Source organism: Trachurus japonicus, chromosome 22 (assembly GCF_045865225.1).
Source record: "Trachurus japonicus isolate A0001 chromosome 22, Traja_1.0".
NCBI lineage: Eukaryota > Metazoa > Chordata > Actinopteri > Carangiformes > Carangidae > Trachurus > Trachurus japonicus.
The window spans coordinates 17,933,794-17,959,428 of record NC_140928.1 but is presented as its reverse complement, the minus strand read 5'-3'; the positions used below and the strand labels follow the sequence as shown (position 1 = coordinate 17,959,428).

General features: G+C 41.8%; 1 protein-coding gene across 1 annotated transcript; it reads left to right on the top strand.

Moving 5' to 3' along the window:
- The first annotated feature begins 1,295 nt into the window (after window positions 1-1,295).
- Window positions 1,296-24,362, top strand: daam1a (dishevelled associated activator of morphogenesis 1a). Its single transcript, XM_085766943.1, has 26 exons — window positions 1,296-1,792; window positions 11,419-11,636; window positions 12,006-12,095; window positions 12,190-12,261; window positions 12,475-12,569; window positions 12,649-12,868; window positions 13,036-13,149; window positions 13,913-14,023; window positions 14,112-14,215; window positions 14,362-14,428; window positions 14,742-14,859; window positions 14,929-15,067; window positions 15,957-16,015; window positions 16,204-16,403; window positions 16,486-16,743; window positions 17,745-17,852; window positions 18,022-18,119; window positions 19,136-19,220; window positions 19,443-19,549; window positions 20,045-20,133; window positions 20,221-20,389; window positions 21,177-21,284; window positions 21,752-21,812; window positions 21,898-22,032; window positions 23,110-23,280; window positions 23,373-24,362. Exons 2-26 carry the CDS (start codon window positions 11,451-11,453, stop codon window positions 23,568-23,570), a joined length of 3,162 nt encoding a protein of 1,053 aa, XP_085623069.1. The 5' UTR covers window positions 1,296-1,792; window positions 11,419-11,450; the 3' UTR covers window positions 23,571-24,362.
- Window positions 24,363-25,635: the final 1,273 nt, after the last annotated feature.

The window sequence follows — 25,635 nt, the reverse complement described above, 5'->3', positions numbered from 1 at the left end:
TCTATCTCCCCCTCACGGAGGGGACATGACTTTGTCCACAATTCAATGCTGTGTCCTGATGCAGCCATTGTCGCGGTTTAGTTTTGAATTGACAAACGCAGTCGATAGTGTGGCTACTTTGGCGGTATCCTTATGGGGAGGGATGACGTAGTTCTGATTTTACGTAGATCCCAGTGGAGAGCTGCACTGTGATAGGTTTCCTTCTTTGACAAACACAGCTTGTGTCCAATAGTATTTTAGAAAAAAAAAGAGCAGACCTGAAAGTAACGAGGAGGCTACTTTTCAGCCTTCCTAGAAATTAACTCGAGTAAAAGTAAAAATATTTGTCTTGGAAATGTATTCAAGTAAGAATAATAAGTACCAAGGAAAATCTAATACTCAAGTAATGTACAAATCCTCTGGATATGTTAAAGGGACAATGAGGAGTTTCTGTTCGGTTATAAAAAAGTCTCACGTTAATGTGGATGAATCTCCGCTACCCACACTTATTAATGGGCCCATTTTTGATAAATATATCGTTCTGTCTCTATCGTTATTTTGTTATTATTAGTGGTGGCGGAAATGCTGGTCGAGCCGACCAGCGTTTCCTTACTTTCGGTTTCGCAACGAGTCATGAGAATAACGCCGCCGAATCGCCGTTTATGGTCGGAACTACGACGGTATGTGAACCTCTTTGAACCTCTGACTTTAATTATTGATGAATGAAAACATGAGTCTGTCTTGCGCCGGTCAAAGAATTTTATGGTGCGCGGAGGCTCATAAATGTAGTGTGAAAACGCTTCGCTTTTCCAAAACTCCTCGTTGTCCCTTTAAGTACAGTACTCAAGTAAATTTACTCTGTTACTGTCCACCACTGTCTGTTGATCTGCATATCAGACTTCTTGGTTGTCATAACTACAGAGGAGCCTCACTAGTGAACATCCACTAGATAAAAGGTTTTTCACCGAGTTTTCCCTTGGTGGATGTGAGGGTCTAAGGTCAGAGGATGTTGTTATGATGCCATGTAAAACCCTTTGAGACAAACTGTTGGTAAAAACAGGCTATACTAATAAAATAGCCTTGCCTTGCCTAGTGAATCATGTTTTCTTTATCACTGCGTCACCTGCCAGTGAACTGCTCTGACTGTCACACCTCCCTCCCTCTCTCTTTGCGTCTCCCTCTCTCTCCCCCCCACACACACTCACACACACACACACACACACACACACACACTGCAGTGGGTGAGGTCTGGGTGTGACCGCCTCCACCAGGAATGTAGTAGTGTGTGTTTTGCAGACTGATGCGTCAGTTTCTCTGCCAGACTCTGGTGACATCGACACAGGAAGAGACACTGTGTGTGGACGTTTGTAGCAAACATTTCAATTTCCACGGACACCTGCAGGTTTCCTCTGGAGGAGACCAGCTCCGGATGAATCACCGTCTTGTGGATTCTGTATCCAACTCAAAACATCCCGTGGATTATGACTGTGGACTCTGAACCTTTTGATTCCAGAGGCTGACTTACTGTAACTTCCAGGCCTTTGTCTCTTTTTAGTTTGTTGCCATATTTTCAGTTCAAAACTCTGAGACCTAACGTTTGCATCATCTCTGTAAAGTGAAGGTATACTCTCAGCAGACAACTCAGAGGGACTGTCAGCTGATGTGAGTGTTGGAGACACGGGAGTCTGAGCTGAGGTGACAGCAGAGTGAACAATCTCTGTTACAGATGCTCGTGTGACACCGGGCTGATGCTACTCCCACAGCTGGAGCTGGACATGGTGTTTATTGCAGCACAGAGACAACAAACCCACAGGTAAGAAACCCAGAGTTTGCCAACAGCAGCTCACACAAAGCTTCAGAGAATATGGTCCATACAAACTATAGATACTGCAGATCAGTACAGCAATAGGGGAGAGTGGGGTTAGTTGAGCCACTTTTTGTATTCAGGATCACTACATCAAGACAATTATAGTTTTGTTGCTAACTAACACATCTGCATATATTTCAGGATGTTTTGCATCCCTACAAATTAACAGAATGAGTGTAAATATAACTGTTTTTAAAATATAGCATGTTCAAAAAAAGTGGTCTTGTGACTCATAGGAGTGGGGTAAATTGATCAACCCCCCTTCTTTCCTTCCATCCATCTCCTACCTCCCCCTTTACTTAATATTTCATCTGTCCAGGCTACAGGTGAACACAAACTGCAGGGACTTCCTGCTGAGCCACCAACTCACTGAGATTTGGGGAGTTTTGCGATTACGTGGCATCTTGGGAAGAATCCCAGATATTTTTCTTTGAAAGTAAAGTTTGGCACACTATAAACAACTTTTCCTGTTTATAGGAACATACTTACTGTAATCACAAACATACAGAATCTTGATTTAATCATTTGGACATATACAGCCAAAATACATTCACTAAGTGTATAGGATAGGTGGCTCAACTTACCCCTGGCCAAATGGATCAACTTACCCCACAGCTACCTTGGCTTGGGTTTATTGCTCCCACAGCTAAAATGGTGCAGTTTCATGCTAGGTTTACTACCTCATGTTGTAGCTCATAGATACCACAACCCATGTATAAAACAAATTTGCAATCATCTCTTTTGGTCTAAACACAATTCTCATGAAACTTATGATCGACAAAATTCACTCTCGAGAGTGAAAAATGATTTTTTTGGTCATAAATGTTAAACCACTTTACTCACGTGGTTCTAATCTTCACAGACTCCATGAAATGATGCCTGCCTCCCAAATATTTGGTCACATGCTAACTTTTTCCTATAGTTTCCTAGAAACAAGGGGTGGGTCAACTTACCCACTGGCTCATCTTACCCCACTCTCCCCTACTCTACAACTCCAAATCAGCCAGGGTCAGGGAATATGTTGCCATGGATGTTTGTTTGTTTTTTTGGACAATTTTTTCTGTTTTAATCTCCTTTTTGGATGTATTTCTGATCAGATTAGTGGATGTTACTTTGCGGTAGTGTTACTGTAATGTGTGTTATCATGTCTGTGTGCGTTGGTCTGACTGAGTCATGACTCAGATTGTTGTTGGTCTGAGGTGAGTTTCAATTCAGATGTTTTGGATGTTTGAGTGTGCTGACCTTAAATGATCAGGTTGAGTGTTAGAGGATGACGATGAGTCAAATCTCCATGACACCAAAAACAAAACAAAGCCTTTGATTTATATTTTACCCATTTTTATGACACTTGAAAACACACTAAAATATAATCTACAGTAGGTGTCACTATGTGGTAGTCTGTGGAGTGATGGAGTGTGTTCCCTCAGTCTGTCATTGTCTCCATAGAAGATCTCCCACCTCTTTTTACACTGTTTTTTGTGTGTGTTTGTGTAGTACTGTATTCACACTGAGACAACAATGTTTTTTCTGCCTCTGCTTCCTTGCAGTCTTGTTTTCCTCCATTGTACTTTAACTGACCAGGGATCACATACTATTTAATTGGTTCTTCATTTATTCAGTATTTTACTTTACAGTATAGGCAGGCAAGTTCAATTTGTAATGCGACTGACTAAGTCACTGTAGCATTTAGATTATGAGTGATCTGTGTGACTAGTGTGAGAGCTTCTGTTTTAGTTATAAATGTTTAGTTATCAAGAGGGGGAGAGAAAAGGAAATAAACTAACAACATTTTTCTGTATTCCATCTCCCTCTCCTTCTTCGGGTAGAGGTTGGAAACAAAAAGGAGATAGTTGGGATTGGGATCACTCATTGTTGGGGAAGCATTGGCTGCTGGGGAGGGAGAAATTTGTTTTTGCGTGGTCCACTTATAAAAGTGATGAAAAGGGATACAACAGACAAAGGCTGAAAGGAGATCCTATACATAAATGATCATTGTTGTGGATCATACGATAGATTATGGACTCAAATTAAAGCAGAAGTAAGTGGTCCGGTCGTTTTCGCTAATGCTGCGTTCCAGGCAGGCTTTTGAAATCGTAAATTACACTTTCGAGTCACAACTTACGACTTTGTAGCGTTTCAGGCAACCCACTCGTGTTTTTCCGACCTGTTTTACCGGTGAAAGTCACTATAACGGCCACTCGTAACTTCCGACCGGTGAACTCGTACCAGATTGAACTGGTACGACTTCACGGTCGGAAAAATACGAGTTTCCTTGAACGCACCATAACAGTCCTCGTCGCTACGTCGCCACATTCACGGCGTTCCTTGGCTGCACACACAGCCCTGCATGCCGTTCTCTCTCCTCATTGGATAAAAACTGTAGGATACGATAAATGTTTTCTCTTCGGCTCAGAGCAGAGCAGAGTGACTGACAGACCCGTGTTTCAGACCAAACACTCTATGTAAGTGATTGCTGTCGGAAGATATAACTATTTAAGACTTATATTAACACAAATATATCACTTACTTCTGCTTTAACAGACATTTAGATGTGCAGAGCTGGTGTAGGTTTATAGTTATAGACCATCCCTGAGGTTTTCATCACTGACCTCAAAAAGCAGATGAGATTTTTCCCATGGGGGCAATGTGTTTTGTTAACATATGATAAGATGGACGTCCACTTGTTATTATATGGTTGTAGTACAGAAACTTTAGGATCACAGGGAAGTAAGATCCTGGTTGTAGGACTGCATGTGAAACTCTGTTTGGAACTTGTTTATACCCAACATGGACTGACTGACCTTCAGATACAGAGACCTAATCAGCACCTTAACTATTGTCTGCTATTGTCTTGGCACACTTTCAAAGACAATGTGCTAAAGCAGTGAGTGGAATCTCCACAAGTGTTAACCAAGGAGGTTAAGATCAACAGTCATAAGCTCTAATAATTCCTCATCATCATTTTTAGCCATTCATTCACACATTCCTTGCCATTGAACACAGTGATCACAGTAACCGGAGACCAGACTTTGATTCTTATTATTTTTACTCCATGTAAGTAATAAACCCTTGAACAACATTACCAACAGAGGTTATTGAGAAAATGTTCAACTCCTTCATGCACTCATATTGTTTATAGGGAAGTGAGATCCAATATGGACGTCATTATAAAAAGTGACGTGCCGTATGGTGTGCCTCAGTTAGAAGTGAATCACATCCCATCTACACTGATAGGAGCTCAGTTTGTTTCTACTTGTGCGAGCCAGTTGCTATGGTTTTGTTGATGGTTGTAATAGTTTATTTTCATTATTTCTGTGAACTGATGTCATCAGTGCTTGATGTCTCTGGACTGTTTCAGTAAGTTCTTGAACAAACTCCAGATCTCCTCAGCTCCGAACTCTTCATCTTCTCCATTCTTCTCCAGATGTTCAGCAGCTGCGTTAAGAACACACGCTCTGAAAACATTTACTGACATAATATCCTTGAGTGAGACAGTGGGTCACCTCCAGCACTGACCTTTGCACCCCGTGGAAAAACACACTTTCCCTCCAGAGATCAATGAAGTATTGATTAACCCTGCGAAATCCAAGCTGAGTGGTTGATCAGGATGAATTGTAACACTGTATCATCGATACACACACACACACACACACACACAGTACTGATCATTATCTGAGTCCTGCAGCCACCACCGATTTGATGTTATGTAAAATGTTATATGACAGAAACAAAAACATAAAAAAAAATAGACACCACACTTTCTACTTCACACTACCAGGCTGCAGGTGTGACATTGCAACATCACCGATCAACCGTTCAAGTGTTTCTTACATCTTACACTTACAGTTTTTCTCGATTGCTAAGACACATTTCTCTAAAGCTTCTCTCCTTTTCTCTAAACTGTGAACACAAACCCCAATTTTCAAGCTACATTCACAAAACCTCAGACTCTTCTTGCAAAACCAAACTTTCACCTCAAAACAGTTCAATCTGTGCCCAAAACTGAACTTTGTTGTCAAATCGTGCCCCGAGTCAATCAAAATTAAAAACACTACTGAGCACAAAAGTACAAAAACCAGAAATCTTGTGCATTTACACGTAGTACTTGTACAGTACAAAAACAAACAGAAATCTTGTGCATTTAGTACTTGTATGCAGTAAACCTACGTAAAAATAAAGTACAAAAGTATAGAAATGAGAAGTGCACAACTCAGCCACAGCATCATTTCTCTGTACTGGATCAGGCCACAGGACTTCATCCTGAACTAGCTTACAGTTTATGTGCCCTCACATCATTGGACATAAGTGTGATCAATTTTGAGTTGTTGTGTTCAACCGGTGAAACTTGTGCTTTACTTGTGTTTGACTTTTGCCACCTGTGCTCAGCATTATGCAACACAGGTGCATCACAATGAAAATGTGTTGGTAAGTTGTGTCTAAACAGGTGAAAAGTGCTGATGGTTTTGCCAAAAGAGACTGATTCAATCAGTGGGTTCAGGCAACTGAGAATTTGGTTCAGACAACAGGGTTTAGTGTTTTAGCAACTGAGAAAAACTGTAATGTTTTTGGATCATCTTCACAGAACAGGAAGTTTGCCCAGCTTGTGAACATGTTACCACTAAGCATCGAAAGACAGATTTGAATTTGAATTTTATTTGGAGTTATTAGTGTCCAAGTCAGAGATACAAATAATGCGTCATATAGGCCTCATATTACAGTATAAATGAACACAAACATCAAAGTGTGTGTGTGTGTGTGTGTGTGGGGGGGGTCCTATACAAAAGGAACTCTTTATCCAAACTGAAGATTTTATAGAATCTTGAAGTTTATGTGGAGCTCCAATACCTGCCCAGCTGACAGACAGGTTATGGGGCATTTTGAGTGTAATGGAGCTTTTTCTCCTTTTTTCCTTTTCTTTTTTTCCATTATTAATTTGTGTTATTCCTAAAAAAAACAAAAAAACAAAGACCACTACAAGCATAACCTATGAACCTGCACCATCCCACCTGTGAAAATGTAGTAAATAAAATTGAAGAGTACTGGAGGATTTTCATGTCTTGATGCTACCGATCTGAACTTCTCTGTATGAACAGTTTACTGTCATTATGATCCACTTTCATCCTCCTTTAAGTCCTATTATGATCTCTTATGTGACAGTTGACGGTCCTGTCACTATGCCTCCAATTGATCATGTGCCCTGGCTACTTGGCCATGGGGTTATCCCTGTGGTCAAATGGTCAGTGCACATGACTCTTACCCGGGAGACTATAGGGTTCATACCCCGCCCGGGCCATCCTTTGTCCTGCCACAACTTCAAAGCTGGAGATTCTGGAAAATCAGTTCTATCAGGCCACATTTAAAAAAACACAAATGTCAAAAGTCCAGCCCCTTTCCTCAGACTGCTCTCTGAAGCCACGCCTCCACCTTTCTGCGGACATAGATGAAGACACCCAACGCACATAGTCAGAGCTACATTGCCACCCATCAGACTGGAGTGTGGCTTCACCGAGGACGTAGGTGAAGACTCTGGTCGCGCAGGCAGGAGGAGAGAGAGAGACGGCAGCTTGATTGGGCGTAGACGGAACTAGACATGAAGGCATCTGATTGGTTTTTCCTTTTCGGAATGAAAAGCATGGATTGGTCAGAGTTGTGTCAGAGAGAGGTCTGATTATTTTCCTTCCTTTTTCTGAATACATGATGTATTGACTACTCTCAGGATAACATAACAAAAAAGTGTTTCTGAACATGATTATTACTATAACTATAACGCTATACAATATTTTGAAATGAGTCTCACCTGCAAAGCTTCACATTTTCATTTCAAAGTATTAAAAATCCTTCTAGATCTGAATCTAGATCTAGAGCTGGATAACCTCTGACTGCATCATTGTCCTGATCAGCTGAGGGAGTGTCTCTGCCCACCTGTCACTGAGCTGCCACACCTCACTTAACCGTCGAGCCTCTCCTGAACCACCCATCAGCCCGGTCAGGCCTCAACCCTGTTATGTAATGCTGGCTCTGGTGCCAGCTCTGATTTCCTACCAGGGAGTAGTCCGCTTAGTTAGAGGAGAAAGCACAACTGAAGACGAGGGTCAACAAGTTTATGGATTTCATTAAGGGTTACACCAGACAGGAAATTGATGGAACACTTAATTACTCTCCTTATAGATGTTACCTTAGCCTGTCTAATGAAGTATTCAAACTGGAGACTTATTGGTTTTAGGTTGTTTGTCCATGCAAGGTCAAAGGTCATGGCCACATCCCTGTGTGACTTGTGAACACTGTTCAAGGGAATGGCCTCACATTTGGCACAAATGTGAATAGGAACTCAAGGATGACCTGATGAGATGTCTGTGGTCAAAGATAGAGGTCAGTGTGACCACACAAAGAACTTTTTAGCCATTATTCCAGACTGAGCCCAGGAATTATGATGATGAGATGGCATATGAGCAAAATACTCACACAAATACACTGTTGCCCATAAAGTTGGGATATTTTTGCTTTCAGACACAGACTTTCAGACTCCTATTGATACACATCGGTAATCACCTTTGACCAGTGCAGTGATTACATACTGAGTCCCAGTTACCCAGGTAAAATCAGTTCATGCTTAATAATTGTTTGGCGATATAAAAGGCAAGACATTTGCTATGTTGTCCTTTTCCTGCTTTAAATCTGTATTCAGTTTTCAGAACTGGCAGTGTAATTTTCAACAGAATTGAAAAATTAAAACAAAGCCCTCAGAACTATTGTTCAGTACCCCCAAGTTTACAAGTTGAATACACAGTTTGCTAAAGTTAATTGTAGTTTAATTATCACAGTGAGTCATATGTTCGGAAGAGATGATCAATAAAGTTTTGAGAAGATATACACTTTATCTATCGGGAATAAACCACATTGTCACAATCATTTCATGAGAAGAGGTAAAAATATGTTTTATGAACAACATTGTAATAAATGACATACAAATTAAAAAATCTGTAAGAAACCAACAACTGTAGAAGCAGGACTCCAGACCAACTTATTTTACTAGGAGCACAGGGCCTCTAACTTAAAGTTTTAGGAGTACAAGCAGAACATTTTGGGGCGCACACTGTAAATTGACTTGCAATGAATATATTAACATTTCCATTTCATTCATGATCCTCACATACATTGGCCTGACACCTGCAATGACAGATAGCCTACCAGATTCTTTGAGTCGTCCCTTCCACATTTCCCCCCCCCCCCCCCCCCCCCAAAAAAAAGCACATTTACTGGTTGCACCTGCGCAAATGGATGAAAAATGTACTTGCACTGTCTCAAATTTTAGGGGCAAATGCCTCAATTTGGGGATCTGGAGCCATGATAGAAGGCATATAATTACACATGGAATACAGTGCAGTAGCAGGCCGGTCAGCCTTGCTGTGTTGATGGCAGGAGTGTCAATGAAACATCAAAATGACATAATTTTAGTGTTGCTTTAATCCAGGCCAACTCTTTCTCTGACTTGTGTATGTGCGATGTGTATATTTGTGGAACTGATCCAAAACCAGTTGGAGTCAGCTGGAGTCACCACAGGTAGATGCTGTATTGCAAGTACCTCATTTGTAAATGGCGTCAACAGTTTGTACCAGGGCACAGGAGCGTAGGGGAGAGTGGGGTAAGATGAGCCAGTGGGTAAGTTGACCCACCCCTTGTTTCTAGGAAACTATAGGAAAAAGTTAGCATGTGACCAAATATTTGGGAGGCAGGCATCATTTCATGGAGTCTGTGAAGATTAGAACCACGTGAGTAAAGTGGTTTAACATTTATGACCAAAAAAATCATTTTTCACTCTCGAGAGTGAATTTTGTCGATCATAAGTTTCATGAGAATTGTGTTTAGACCAAAAGAGATGATTGCAAATTTGTTTTATACATGGGTTGTGGTATCTATGAGCTACAACATGAGGTAGTAAACCTAGCATGAAACTGCACCATTTTAGCTGTGAGAGCAATAAACCCAAGCTAAGGTAGCTGTGGGGTAAGTTGATCCATTTGGCCAGGGGTAAGTTGAGCCACCTATCCTATACACTTAATGAATGTATTTTGGCTGTATATGTCCAAATGATTAAATCAAGATCCTGTATGTTTGTGATTACAGTAAGTATGTTCCTATAAACAGGAAAAGTTGTTTATAGTGTGCCAAACTTTACTTTCAAAGAAAAATATCTGGGATTCTTCCCAAGATGCGATGTAATTGCAAAACTCCCCAAATCTCAGTGAGTTGGTGGCTCAGCAGGAAGTCCCTGCAGTTTGTGTTCACCTGTAGCCTGGACAGATGAGATATTAAGTAAAGGGAGAGGTAGGAGATGGATGGAAGGAAAGAAGGGGGAGTTGATCAATTTACCCCACTCCTATGGTCAACTTACCCCATTCATGGGGTAAGTTGAGTCACAAGACCACTTTTTTTGAACATGCTATATTTTAAAAACAGTTATATTTACACTCATTCTGTTAATTTGTAGGGATGCAAAACATCCTGAAATATATGCAGATGTGTTAGTTAGCAACAAAACTATAATTGTCTTGATGTAGTGATCCTGAATACAAAAAGTGGCTCAACTTACCCCACTCTCCCCTACATGTGGACAGGTGGACCAGCACTTTTCTCATCAGGGTAATCCCGTTGTAGTTAAGTTTTGTATCTACAGAGATGAGTGCAGAGTTTCATCGCAAATAAACACACATGACCATAACCTGCCACAAAAACAACACACCTTGAACTGGGTTTTTGTATCAGTTCTGCACAGTTGCACTGAAACTATAGTGTCTGTGGTGCCACATACCAGAGCTCTGTTTCTATCATCAATCAAACCCTTGAATAAATCTTCAGACAGGTCCGTGATGCAAGAGCATCAGGCCACGCCCCCATGACTCACCTGTGCATTGGTGGTTTATTAATCAGCTCAACACCTTCCTCCAGAACCGGTAAATTGTATGTATGTAACAACTATGATGCCCAGAGATGGACAGAGTACTTGACCCCAGTACTTGAGTAAGAGTACAAATACTACTGGTCAAAATGTACTCCATTACAAGTAAAAGTAGCTCAGCCGACATGTTACTAGAGTAAGAGTAAAAAAGTACTTGCTTTTAAAGGTACTTAAGTATCCAAAAGTACATGCTTTTAAATTTACTTTAAGTAAGAGTAAGAGTAAATTTCTTATTTTTCACATCAATGAATTACTATAAGTTTTTCTAAATGAATTTAAGGACCTTTTAACTCTTGTTTCTGAGAATTAACTCTTTGAAACCAGCTGCACTGATGTGCTGCTTTTAGGGGTCAGGGTTTCCTTCTTTGACAAACACAGCTTGTATTCAATAGTATTTTAGAAAAAAAGAGCAGACCTGAAAGTAACGAGTACTTTTCAGCCTTCCTAGAAATTAACTCGAGTAAAAGTAAAAATATTTGTCTTGGAAATGTATTCAAGTAAGAGTAATAAGTAATTTACTCCGTTACTGTCCACCACTGATGATGCCACAGATGAACAACATACTGATGATTTTTTTATTTATTTATTTTTTTTCATACTGATGATTTTCATCCAGCCGATAGGTCTGGTGACATCATCACTGTAACCATGGCGGCCTGGGTGAAGCAGCCAGAGGGGCGTGGCCTGTCCTCTCTGTTCTCCTGCTGCTTCAATGGACGTGACCAACCAGAGATCACCCACTGCCAGGACAACGTCCACAGTATGGCAGCACTGGAGCCCAGCCTGCCCATGCCCCCCCCTCAGGAGCTAGACTCCATGTTCACTGAGCTGGTGGTGAGTTCAACACACTTACAGCTAGGGCTGCTCGATTAATCGATTTAAAATCGTAATCGCGATTATTTGGAATCGTAAAAATCGATTTTTTACTCTAACTAGGGTAATTACGGTAAGCCCCTGTTCATGAATCTGGGCTACGCTGAATTATCGTAATGACTGCTGCTTCCTTCCTCCCATCACACTCTCCCATTGCTCTCCCCACACACTGTAAACAAGCATGTCGGCATTTTGCTAAGACCAGTGAGGATTTCGTTGCCAAAAAGACCAACGGCCCTTTTCCACTACACAGTTACAGCTCTCACGTTTTTAGATAGATAGATAGACTTTGTCTTCCCCATCCTCACTTCCTGTCTCCTCCTATACCAGGACGAGCTGGACCTCACAGAGGAACACAGAGCCGCCATGTTTTCTCTACCAGCAGAGAAGAAGTGGCAGATTTACTGCAGCAAGAAAATGGTGAGAAACTTCTTATCTCTTGGAACATTGCTTTTTTTTTCTCCATGACATGGATTTGTCTCTCTCTTCTATGAACTGTCTGGGTGTCTTCCAGGAAGCAGAGGAGGAGAAAGGAGCCACCAGCTGGCCAGATTTTTATACTGACCAGCTGAACTCCATGGCTGCTGTGAGTAACACAACAACGATGTTTTCATCCTTCCTTCAACCACTATTATTGTTATCAAAGAAAATGTTGATGTTTTTAAATCCCCTATGCATTGTTTTATCTATTACGCACACTCACAGATTGGTGTTTGTCCAGTCTCTCAGTGAGTCTGCAGCCATGCAGAAACTGTGCAAAGTTGTGAGGCCTTATTTAGTTTCACTGCTCTGATTCCAGAGGAAGACTCTGTTGACACTGAAGGATGATGAGGAGCAGGGAAGACATAAGATAGCAGATGACCTGAAAACAGCTCTGCGGACACAGCCCATGAGGTAACACAGGTCTCACTCCGTCTCCGTCCTTCCTGAGCTCCGCTGACCAGCACGCTGACCTCTGAGTCGTCTCCCTCAGCTTCGTGACACGCTTCATTGAGCTGGACGGCCTCTCCTGTATCCTGAACTTCCTCAAGTCGATGGACTACGAGACCGCCGAGTCTCAGGTCCACACCTCGCTGATCGGCTGCATCAAGGCTCTGATGAACAACTCTCAGGGCAGAGCTCATGTTCTGAGTCACTGTGAGAGCATCAACGTCATCGCTCAGAGCCTCACCACTGAAAACATTAAAACCAAGGTGGGTGGAAGTGTGTAACATTACTGTACGTACTCTATAGTTTTATAACACTACATCATTGTCAGAGTGGACAGGGCCCAGGCCAGGGGCCCCATCTTCTCTCTGTAACGGTAACAAATCATGAATCTGTTTCTCCCCCTCTGTGTCTGACCGTTGTCTCCTGTTAGGTGGCAGTGTTAGAGATCCTGGGTGCAGTGTGTTTGGTGCCAGGAGGTCATAAGAAAGTTCTAGACGCCATGTTTCACTACCAGAGGTTCGCCTCAGAGAGAACCCGCTTTCAGGTCTGCTCTCATTTTGTTCTTTGTCTGTGCTTCATGTTTCCAGGAGTGATACAATCAATCAATCAATCAATCAATCAATCAATCAATCAATCAATCAATCAATCAATCAATCAATCAATCAATCAATCAATCAATCAATCAATCAATCAATCAAATGAAATGCTTTACACCATAAAAGCAAACAAAACAAAGCAAAATGAAAACCCAAAGTCACGCAACTACACACACACACACACACACACACACACACACACACACACACACACACACACACCATACACTTTCTCTCATATAAAGAGCTTGAAAGACTGCTACTGAATCTTACTCTCTAAAGTTTACTGCGAGGAAACACCAGAGACTGGATCAAACCAAATAAATAAAAGGAACTAAAAGTTGTAAGTTTGTTCTTAAAAATGTCAGCACTCTGAGCTGTTCTCAGGCCTTCAGGAAGGCTGTTCCATAGTCTAGGACCGTAACAATAAAAAGCTTGTCGCCCTGAGTTTTAGTTCTGACTTTAGGTATTACGTAATAGTAAAAGGCCACTATCTGGAGACCTGAGAGTTCTGGCTCATAAATTAAAAAAGCAAATCTGAGAGATAAGAAGGACTAAGACCATTAAGAGCTTTAAAAAACAATTAAAGAAGTACACAGGTAGCCAATGCAGGTTAAGGTGAGCTTTCGGTCTGCTCTTCATTAGCAGCTGAGAACATCTACCTGTACAGACTGATCCACAATGACTATGTATTTCCTGTTTCTGGTGCAGACTTTGGTGACGGACTTAGATCGATCTACAGGCCGCTACAGAGATGAAGTGAATCTGAAGACGGCCATCATGTCCTTTATCAATGCTGTTCTCAGCAAAGGAGCCGGAGAGGTGAGGAGAGGTCCATCAGTTCATTTATAATGTTGAGATTTAAAGTGTGACTTCATTTCTTCTCTGTATGCGTGTGTGTTTTTCACAGACCAGTCTGGAGTTTCGCATCCATCTGCGCTATGAGTTTCTGATGCTGGGCATCCAGCCAGTCATCGACAAACTACGTCTCCATGAAAACGCCACCCTGGACAGGTAGACAAAGTACAGCGTGTACTCGAGGAGTTTTCAAATGTACCATTTCCTGGATTGAGGACATCAGTCACAGGCCGGGGGAAAGTTAGCTATTCTTTAATAGATGTTGAATTAGAGCGACTTTCTGTGTTCATTTTGTCTTCCAGACACCTGGACTTCTTTGAAATGTTGAGGAATGAAGATGAGCTGGTGATGTCTAAGCGCTTTGATGTCGTAAGTCATTCAGACAGAACTTTATACTAACACCTCCAGGCTGGCAACAGGTTGTCTGTTTGTCCATGTTCTTGTAACACATTTCTGATCATGAACATCAAATGTAACGTCCTTGGTTCAGGTAACATAAATTCAAGAGGACTAATTCTGGACTATTGTAAACCAAAATAACTTATTAACACAGTCTGGAAGTTTAAACATGAGGGGCGTATTCTAGTGTATTCACACTTCCCAGCACTACTTTTCTTTATGATGTCAAATAAAATATGGAGATATAAATCAAATGTAATAAATGTCTTTTGATGCACCTCAGGTCCATGTAGAGACTAAAAGTGCGAGCCAGATGTTTGAGCTTATCAAGAAGAAGCTGAACCACACTGGATCCTACCCCCACCTGCTGTCTGTACTTCACCACTGCCTCATGATGCCATGTAAGAAGGAAGGTCTCTCTGCTTACCTGCAGTAGTCTTCTGTCTGTTGACTCTGTCCTCTGTTCGCAGACAAGCAGAACAGCAGCACCATTCAGTACTGGGTGTTGTTGGACCGGATAGTTCAGCAGCTGGTTCTACAGACGGACAAAGGTGAAAACCCTGATGTCGCTCCACTCGAAGACTTCAACGTTAAAAATGTTGTACGCATGTAAGTTTTCAATGATTCAAAAGGTTACACAAATAGGCAGTTATTAGTTACATCTCAGATCAGACACGTTTAATGATATTGATCTTTATCAGTTTAATATTACACTCATGAAATCTTAATGAATCAGAGATGCCATTCACCTCCAATGCTATGGTTACATATAATAGAGCCCTTAATTAGAAACACATAAACTCATCCCATCCGTCATTGATCAGCCAATGATGTGGCAGCAAAAGCTAAAGTCGTCTCAAACAAATCTGCAGAGATGATGTGCTGCAATTATTTCAACATAGAGGAAAGTTTCAACATCTGGTGGATACGTAACGTGAAGAACAAAGGGGGAACTAACCACTGAGGAGCAGCGTCTTACTTGACTCAGTCACCGCTTGGTCCAGGACATAGTTAGTAGCAAATGGTCTTGGCCGGCCAAATCTAATCTAATTCAATACAAGGCAAGTTTGTTTGCCTTGCCAACAGTCCCCCAGCAGAAGGTTTTAAGCCTGGACTAAAGTGTAGAGAGAGTGTCTGCCTCTCTGACCCATGGAGAGAGCTGGTTCCACAGTAGAGGAGCCTGGTAACTGCTTATATATATTAAAGTCACTAGTGCTGGCTTCAAAGTGATTTCTGGGTCTGCACCATCTATTTGAATTCAGTCATAAAGCTTTATATTCCTTCTTGGCCACTGTGTTCCTCCAGGAATATGGTTTAACATGACAGTCTCAGTCCAGACTGTGCTAGATAGATGTAATGTTTAGCACTTACACCAAGGTATCCTTCTGCACAGAATTTTTAGTGATGTCCTTCATCTGTAGTCACAAAAAAGCCTCTCCCAGACTGTTATATGTAAATATACACAGGCCTGTAGTCACGTGTGTGTCTTTGTCTATAGGCTGGTTAAGGAGAACGAGGTCAAAAAGTGGAAGGACCAAACTGACATAATGAGAAAAGGTAAAAAGCCACCACTGTAGCATAGTGTGAAAATATTATGGGCAAGGCAATACAATATATATTTCAATCACACTTCTCTTTTTTTGTCAAATCACCTACAAGAAGCAGCTAACAGAAGTCAGAACCTTCAAGAGACACACTTTAATTACTCAGTTTGTGCGAGCCATCTGACCTACTCCTTTCTCCAGACCATCAGAACCTTCAGCAGCGCTTTGAAAAGAAGGAGAGGGAGTGCGAAGCCAAGAACAAGGAGAAAGAAGACATGATGGTGATGCTGAACAAGATGAAGGACAAGCTGGAGCGAGAGAGCAACGAGCACAAACAGGCCAAACAACAAGTGGCAGAGCTGTCTGCTCAGCTGCAGAGGCTCAGCTCTCTACATTCACATGTATCTATCATCACCTCTGTGCATTTATGAAATATTAATATATGCAAGACTCCATCTTTACATGCGCTGTCCTCTGTCCCAGGCCTCTACTGTTCCAGGAGGACCACCTGATGTTTTAGCCCCCCCTGGTGTTGCCCTGCCCATTCCCTCTCTTCCTCTTCCTCCACCTCCTCCCCCTCCCCCAGGAGGCCCACCAGCTGTTGGCATGGCTCCATTTGCTCCACCTCCCCCTCCTCCTCCACCACCACCACCTGGAGCTCCACTAGGAAGCGTACAGAGGAAGAATATTCCTCAGCCGCCAAACCCAATGAAGTCCTTCAACTGGAGCAAACTGCCTGAGGTACAGTACGCTTAGATTAAAGCAGAAGTAGGCGATCTGGTTGTTTTGGCTAATGCTGCGTTCCAGGCAGGCTTTTGAAACCGTAAATTACAGCTTCAAGTCACAACTTACGACTTTGTAGCGTTCCAGGCAACCCACTCGTGTTTTTCCGACCTGTTTTACCTGTGAAAGTCACTATAACGGCCACTCGTAACTTCCGACCCGTAAACTTGTACCAGATCGAACTGGTACGACTTCACAGGTCGGAAAAACACGAGTTACGAGTTGCCTTGAACGCACCATAACTTCTTGTCAGCCGATGGAGTTAGCAGCCCCCGCCCTCGTCATGGATCTATTGGTCCTCGTCCCTACGTCACCACATTCACGCACATCCCTTGGCTGCACACACAGCCCTTCATGCCGTTCTCTCTCCTCATTGGATAAAACTTGTAGGATACAAGAAAAGTTTTCTCCTCGGCTCAGAGCAGAGCAGAGGGACTGAGAGACCCGTGTTTCGGTCCAAACACTCTATGTAAGTGATTGGTAAAGGTACTTTATTAGTCACATATACAGCTAGTACAGTGAAATTCTTTCTCTGCATTTAACTCATCCCTGAGGAGCAGTGGGCAGCTGCGGTGCAGCGCCCGGGGACCAACTCCAGATTATGAGCCAGTGCCTTTGGTCAGGGGCACTGACTGGAGGATTAACCTAGCCGACATGTTTTTAGTGGTGGGGGAAACCGGAGCACCCGGAGGAAACCCACGCAGACACGGGGAGAACATGCAAACTCCACACAGAAAGGCCCTGGGCGGCCCGGGATTCGAACCCAGGAGGCAACAGTGAGGCAACAGTGCTAACCACTGTGCCAAAGTGCCGGGCGATTGCTGTCGGAAGATAGAACTATTTAAGACTTATATTAACACAAAAATATCGCTTACTTCTGCTTTAAGCTGATGAAGCAGATCTCAAGAATAACATATCAGAGAGATCATGTTAACGAACAACATCGTTGTTTGTTTCAGAACAAGACAGAAGGAACCATCTGGAAAAACATTGATGATCTCAAAGTCCTCAAAGTTCTGGATCTAGAAGAATTCCAGAGGACCTTCTCAGCTTACCAAAAGCCACAAGTAACACACTGCACTCTATACCCCCGTCATGTCATAGAACTACTGTAACCCACCTGCTGAGCTCTTATTTCTAGCATAAGTTTGTTGTATTAACGTTTAGCATTCAAATCATTTGCCTCAAGTTGCTATAAGTTCATGGTATCATCATGATTTTCCTGTGTATCAACAGAAGGACACTGAAGATGACCATGGTATTGTTAAGAAAGTGAAGGAGTTGTCGGTGATCGACGGACGCCGAGCACAGAACTGTAACATCCTGCTGTCACGGTCAGAAAAACTAAACTGCGCAACACAAACAATGTTGTTGTTAGTAGCCTGGAGACTTGTCTCTAAACCTACCATCCAGAAGTCGGCATAGTTTACTGTTTATTTTAGTCTTATAGGCTAAGTCTTGTTGGCTGTTTAGGGGATTTTTTCTGTCTGTTTTATAGCTTGTGCACAATCTGTATCTGATATCTGAGGGCAGAGGGGGTCACCAGACTGTCTGCTCTGTCTTTTCTTCTTTTTTTTGCAGCTGCAATATGAGTATAGTTACAATATGAGTAAAGCTACAATATCAGTACAGCTACAATATGACTACTGTTCAACAGTTACAATATGAGCACAGTTACAATTTGACTACAGTTACAATATGAGCACAGTTGCAATATGACTAAAGCTACAATATGATCACAGTTATCAGGGTCTTTATGTGTTTTCTTTTTCATTTGTTCACTTTTCACGTATGTGAAATGAGTTTCGTGGCTCTATACAAAACTGTACGTTGCTTAGATGTGTCCTAGATCTCTGAACTGTGTTGCCCTCTGAGGACATGCCTGGTGGGGTGTGTGTGTGTTAGGGCTCGGCTAGGTTTGGGAGGGGATGGATGTAACATAAAACCCAGATGTAAACAGCGGTAACAAATAGTAAATGAAGTTTATTCGATGGAGGCAACAATGGCAAAGGTAACAACAGGTAAACCGAAAGAGTGGCACAGGGCCAAATAAAGAAGTAGAGAACAGAACTGCTCCATCAGTAGACCACAAACAGCAGAGTGAGGCCAGCTGCCGCCAAACAGCCGAGTCCCAGTCAAGAACCGCCTCCTGTCACTCCAGCCAATCAGGACAATGCGACCAAACATCCTGTTCTGCATACTAAACAATTTAATTTACCATACAGGCAGGAGAGTAAGCGGCAGCAACATTGTGTTTGAGCTTAGTGAAAGTTGACCATACGATTGGGCTTTTTCAGTACCTTCATTATTTTAACAAAAACTACAAGTGTAATGTGAATGTGTGTTACAGGCTGAAGCTGACCAATGAAGAGATCCATCATGCACTCCTAACCATGGATGAACAGGAGGACTTACCCAAAGACATGTTGGAGCAGGTGGCAAAACATACACACACAAAGAAACACACAGTAGCTCCATATTTACTACTTCACATAATGTATCAATAAAGTGGGAGGGTTAATGTCAGTTGTCCATGGATCCATGTTTATAATGGAACCATGGAAACATCTTGTTAATATAAGCTCATCAGATATCTCAATAATAACAAAGGCAGCTTTTCAAATACAAAACCCTCGTGTCTGTCTTTATTTGTGAAGCTGCTGAAGTTTGTTCCTGAGAAGAGCGACACTGAGCTGTTGGAAGAACACAAGCATGAGCTGGACCGTATGGCAAAACCAGATCGCTTCCTGTATGACATGAGCAGGTACATATCTGACCCTCTGCAGGGTTAAAAATGATTACAGGTACTTTTTCGTGTTTTATTATGGGTTGTGTTATGATACCATCCCCCAACTTCAGGTATTCTTAGACCAATTCTGGTGCACACACACAAAATCTGCCCAGACATGGAAGTTTCTGGGCCAGACTTGGGCCAACGACTTAGGCAAAAAGTTTCATTTTGCTGTCTAGTAACAACTCTTTTAATTTCTCAAAATGAGACATACGTACATGTCCAATTGGACTCAGAATGGACTGATTAGATTTAGTTGGTCACATGTCAAAGGTCATGATTGCGGTTTTGGAAGTGAAGTCATGAAAGTTTAATCCACATGATCAAAGGTTAACTTCACTGACCTCACAAAGTCCTGGAAAAACAAAGGAGATATTGTGACTATATTTCCTGCATTCAGGCTGTTCGTCGGAGTTAACAACTACAAGATGGTGATTCTAGTTCTGTCTATTTTGTATCCAAACCCAGAATCAACCACTATCAGCAGAGACTCCAGACCCTTTTCTTCAAGAAAAAGTTTGCTGAGAGAGTGGATGAAGTCAAACCTAAAATCAAAGGTAGCTACCTGTTCTGTCCCAGACGATCATCAAAGACTGAAACATTAACGTGTCTTGACCTGAAGCTGTTCCTCTCTGCGCTCTCAGCTCTGTGTGTTGCATCCAGGGAGGTGGTTCAGAGCGGGACTCTGCGTCAGCTCCTGGAAGTGGTCCTGGCCTTTGGGAACTACATGAACAAAGGACAACGAGGAAACGCCTACGGTTTTAAAGTGTCCAGTCTCAACAAGATAGCTGACACCAAGTCCAGCACTGACAAGTAGGTTACTCTTCTAGTCGATCTGACACTGTCTGCGCTGCTCCTCTGTCACGTAGACACTCAAATAGACCAGATTTCAATGTTATTATTGTTATTTATTTAGTTATATGTTATTACTCTATTTGTCTCTTGGAAAAAGCCCTGTTCACTAGATAAAATATTTTTAAAGCCACAGAGAACTGATTGAAGGTTAAGGCCCAATCCCATTTCTCTTTTTTAAAATATATATAAAACTTAATGCAGACTCATCGGTTCATTGTAAAACATTTATTTATTTTTGTAAATGTGGTGATTAATGTACATATAGGCTACAGAGCCCAGAGGCAGGCTGCTCTTCTATCCAAGAATACACATGAAGCTTCACTTTTCATTCAAACAAACAATGCTACTGCCACAATTGTTAGATTTCATCAATGAGACCAACATGTATCTCCTAAAAAGAATTTAATAAGCCGGTAGTAAACCTCTAAAAACCTGCGGGTAACCCATTTGGGACCTAAACAGTTACTTTCTTGCATGAAAAAATATTAAAACTTAATAAAGTGACGTAATAACAGCTTCTGGGAAACTTTTCATACCCCTCTGTTTGGAGTGTGCCTCTGGAAAATCTCCGTTTGAAGGGGTATGTAGCCCTACCACTTCCCCCTACCCCTCTGTCCTAACGGGAATTGGGACACCCCTACCCCTACATGTGAACGCGCAAAACGGAGGGGTAGGGGTAAGTGGTAGGGCCAAGGGGTGAAATGGGATTGGGCCTAAATATACAGTATGTTGTGTGTGCCATCAGAAACATCACTCTGCTCCACTACATGATCACCGTCCTGGAGAAGAAGTACCCGAAAGTGGCAGTGTTCAGTGAAGAATTGCAGAATGTCCCAGAAGCTGCTAAAGTCAAGTAAGAATCAGTAAATAAAGTGTAAAATAAGCCAGGATGAAGAATCTACTGTAGAGTTTAATGGGAAGCAGTTTGTGAATAACTGTTACTGTTTCCCCCGTTATAACACTGTTACCGTTACTGACAATAAAATGCACTGTTACTCACTGATTCAAGAAATCCTGTCACAAAATAATACACCTGTTAAAGTGCATGTTATATTGGGGTAAGGGTTAGGGCTAATGCAATAGTTACTTTTCCTGGTAATACTTTTATAATAGTAATTCAGTTTCTTTTGGGGGAAAGTAACTAGTAACTACATCTAATTACTTTTTAAAAGTAACGTGCCCAACACGGGTGGTGATTGATTTGAAGCAGCTTGCTTTGCTAATAAACCTGGCCACAACTCAATGCAAAAGCGCGGTCACCAAACGGAGAAATAGTTCCAGGTCCGTCTCAGCCTGACACCCTGTCATGTGTCTCTGCAGTATGACAGAGCTGGAGAAGGACATTGGGAATCTGAGATCTGGTCTGAAGAGTGTTGAGGCGGTGAGTGATCTCAGCAAAACACTTGGAAATCTTTTCCGAATCTCAGTCTTGTCTTTCTGGCTGATGTCTTTTGTCTCTGTTACAGGAGCTGAAGTACCAGCAGGCTCAGTCCTCCAGCAGCACTGCTGATAGGTTTGCCTCTGTGGTCAATCAGTTCCTCACTGTGGCCTCTTTCAGCTTCTCTGAGGTTGAGGAATCTTTCACTGAGGCAAAAGAACTGGTAAGTTCACACAGACATCAACTGGTAACAGTTATTCACAGTCAATTCTCTCTGATTTCTTCTGCCTTTCCAACATCATACACCATCACTCCAACAATAACCAGCAGGGCCGGCCGCTGGCATAAACACTATGCGGTTGTTTAGGGCCACAGCCGTTTGGTGGGGGGCCACATGATCAGAAAGGTACCGGTTCATTCAAGTCATTTAAACATCCTGAGGTGGGCACACACGCTATGAGCTTTATATGTCATTTGAAGTCAATATTCAGCTTCTTTATCTCACATTTGAGACATTTGGTGAAAATAGAACGGCAGAATGACAACATTTGTGCTCAAAAAGCAATCTTACGAAATTTCATTTTAGACTTGTTTTCTACACTTATCTATTACTGTATTCATATCCTATTTCAAGCACCAAAACAGTTCATTCTCATGACTGAAGGTGTGGTTTCACAAGGGGTTTGACATTTTTCAAAAAGCAGACCTCAAATTTCCAGCATTTGGCCGAAATTATTTCTTTCTACAGTGTTCTAGGGCAAATTGGCCTCAGTGTGCTTACAGCGGAGGTTCTAATATTTAGACATAAAACACTTGAGTATTGTTACATCTGCAAGTATCTTAAAAAGATAAATTTAAGAAAATATGTAAAAGTTGAGAAAATGGCCTCAAACCTCAGAGGGCATAAACACGTCTGTATTCAGTTTTAACCAGTGATTTGGTGTTTGCGCTTAGAGTGCAGGGCCACTAACAAAAATCTTGTTTAGGACCACCAAAATCCTAGGGCTGGCCCTGATAACCAGTGTGTGAACGTCGCTCCAACATCTGCCACAGTGATGCAGCCTTTCAAGAGATATAAAAACTAATGCGTTCTATGTTGTAGAATAAAACATTAAAATGTCTTGGGCTTGTGTTAACACAGACCTTATTTCAGCCATCCAACTGAAAGTACACTTAAAGAACCAGAGACTTCAGGACCAGGGAGCATGTCAGGGACTCATTCCTCATAGGTCAGAAGGACTCTGTTGTTTATCCTCACCAAATGAAATAGTAGCTTGATTCTTTGTGGCTCTTGTTGCAGTTTGTAAAGGCACTGAAACACTTTGGAGAAGACACATCCAACCTGCAGCCTGATGAATTCTTCGGAATCTTTGACACTTTCCTGACGGTGTTCTCTGAGGCCAAACAAGACAACCTCAACGTGGCTAGACGCAAGGAGGAGGAGCAGAAACGGGCGCTCATGGAGGCACAGGTCAGCAGATGATACCTTTACCCAGATCATTTTCATACTAACCTCTGAGAGCTGACATCAGTTACATCACCTCTCACTTCCACTGTCTGTAGCTGAAGAAAGAGCGGGAGCAGAAGAGGGCCAAAGCAGATGAGGAGGAGGGCGGCGGTGAGTTTGATGACTTGGTGTCTGCTCTGCGCTCCGGAGAGGTGTTTGATAGCGACCTGTCCAAAATGAACCGCAGAAGACAGCGGAAACAAAACATGTTCGACAGCAGCAGAGAGAGACCTGCAGCAAAACTGGACCAGTGACAGGACTCAGCAACACCTCACTGAGACTGATGAAGGCTAAATACGATCTTATGGGTCATGGTTGCATATGTAGATACAGTGAGAAAGAACAATCTCTGACCCTGCATGATGGAGAATCAATGCTGAGAAATGCACTTACACATAAGAACTTACTTTATGTGTGAGTTTGTGTGTCATAAGTGCTGCTGACTTCCTTTTTCTTGTTCTTATAATGTATATGAACAGGATGTTTTGCACAATATCACATAATATATAAGATCATTTTATAATATTGGAAAGACTGGATGTGGATGATTGTGTTTTGAGTCACGTTAACTTAGTTTGTGTGTGTACGTGTGTGTGTGTTTGATGCACTGACATGAGGCAGAAGCCTAGTTTGTGTTATTAGTGATAACTGGAAAACTCCCTCAGACCACATCTGAATGTTTAATGTTTTAGAACACACACACCCTGAGATAAAATGTAAATTTCAGGCATCTTTTGTGTATTTGCACAGCTTTGATTTAATTATTAATGTAAATTCCTTTTCTGAAAGGAAGAAAATGTGTTCATCCTCTAAAACATGTATTAACCCCTGTTAAATATAGTAAAACCGACTAATGTTATTCTGTTTTGTCTTTGTTGCTGTAACACTTGTCCATTTATCCATTCTATCATTTTTAAATGTAAAGATCTGCACAGATTTGTACTTGTTACTTATGTTATTGTGTCATGAATTTAATTTGTACAATTTGAACAAAACACTTAAACTTTTATTCCTTACAAAATAATTACATTTGTACTTTATTGAGAATCAGTATAAAAGGGACAATGAGGAGTTTTGGAAAGCCTTTTCACACTAAATTTCCCATGAGCCTCTGCGCGCACGGTGAAATTCTTGGACTGGTGCAAGACGGATGAAAACAAAAACATTTGTCAAGAATGTTTTCATTTATCAAGAATGAAAGTCGGAGGTTGGAAGACGTCAGATACCGTCGTCATTCCGACCATAAACGGCGATTCAGCAGCGCTATTCCCATGACCCACTAGGCAGCGTTCGTGAAACCGAAAGTCTTGCGGACGCAAATGATAATAACAAAATAACGATGAAGACAAAACGATAGGCTATATTTATCGAAAATGGACCCATTAACAAGTGGGTAACGTAGATTCATCCACATTAATATGAGACCAGGGGCGTCTCTAGGATTTTGACACATCCGGGGCTTAGCCCGGAAGAGTGACACATGCAATATATGCGTGCGCAGAGCGCGCGCCGAAATTTTTAGGCATAGAGACATTCTCCATCATTGGTGAAAAAGGTGAAAACGATGCAATCCACAGATCATCAAATGAATGACCCATTTTGAATTTAGTTCTATGTACTGACATTAGCTAGCTACGTAACAACACATTGTGTTTCCATTTAACACATTAGCAGCTACAGTAAAAGAGGCAGGCTGTGCGGGATCCCTGTCTGCTAACTAGCTGCTATCATGCATGAAAAAGAAAATAAACAAGATGGTTCGATGTTATAGCACATCAACTTCAGCAACTTTCCCCTCTAGAAGAAGCCCAAACTTAGTTATTTCTAGGTACACAATTCTCACACCCTACAATTGCATTTACAGATGCCAATAATTACAGATTGCTTTTTTTCTCATGTAATATCAACCAGAGCAATATCAACTAGCTGCTAGCTAGCTAACGTTAGCTACTGTACTACCCTCTTGTAGTTCCAGCTGCAACACTCTTTTCGAAATTATACATTTTTACATAATTTCTATTCCCATTACCTTTTTGATTGCTGACCACCTTTGGGGGAAAACATGGAAATCTTTTTTGTGGCATCTTGATACACTTTAGCTGCTACTAGCTACCAAAAGACAGCTGCAGCTTGCTGTTGTCAAACCTGCCTGCTGTCAGGTATTTGTTGTCAAGTTAAATGCGCCGCTGTTTTGGGTGAATGACGTCAAGTGCGACCTGGAGGTGTTAACCACTTGTGTGCCAAAGCCAAAGTAGTGGCTTTTTAAAAATATAATTAATTGTTACTCAAACCTGTCAAAAAACACTGTTTTATCGAAGC

Coding starts and splice junctions, on each gene's coding strand:
- daam1a (XM_085766943.1), top strand. CDS start 11,451: ATGGCGGCCTGGGTGAAGCAGCCAGAGGGGCGTGGCCTGTCCTCTCTG. Junction 14,216..14,361: donor GAAAACGCCACCCTGGACAG/GTAGACAAAGTA, acceptor TTTGTCTTCCAG/ACACCTGGACTTCTTTGAAA. Junction 23,281..23,372: donor GGGCGCTCATGGAGGCACAG/GTCAGCAGATGA, acceptor CACTGTCTGTAG/CTGAAGAAAGAGCGGGAGCA.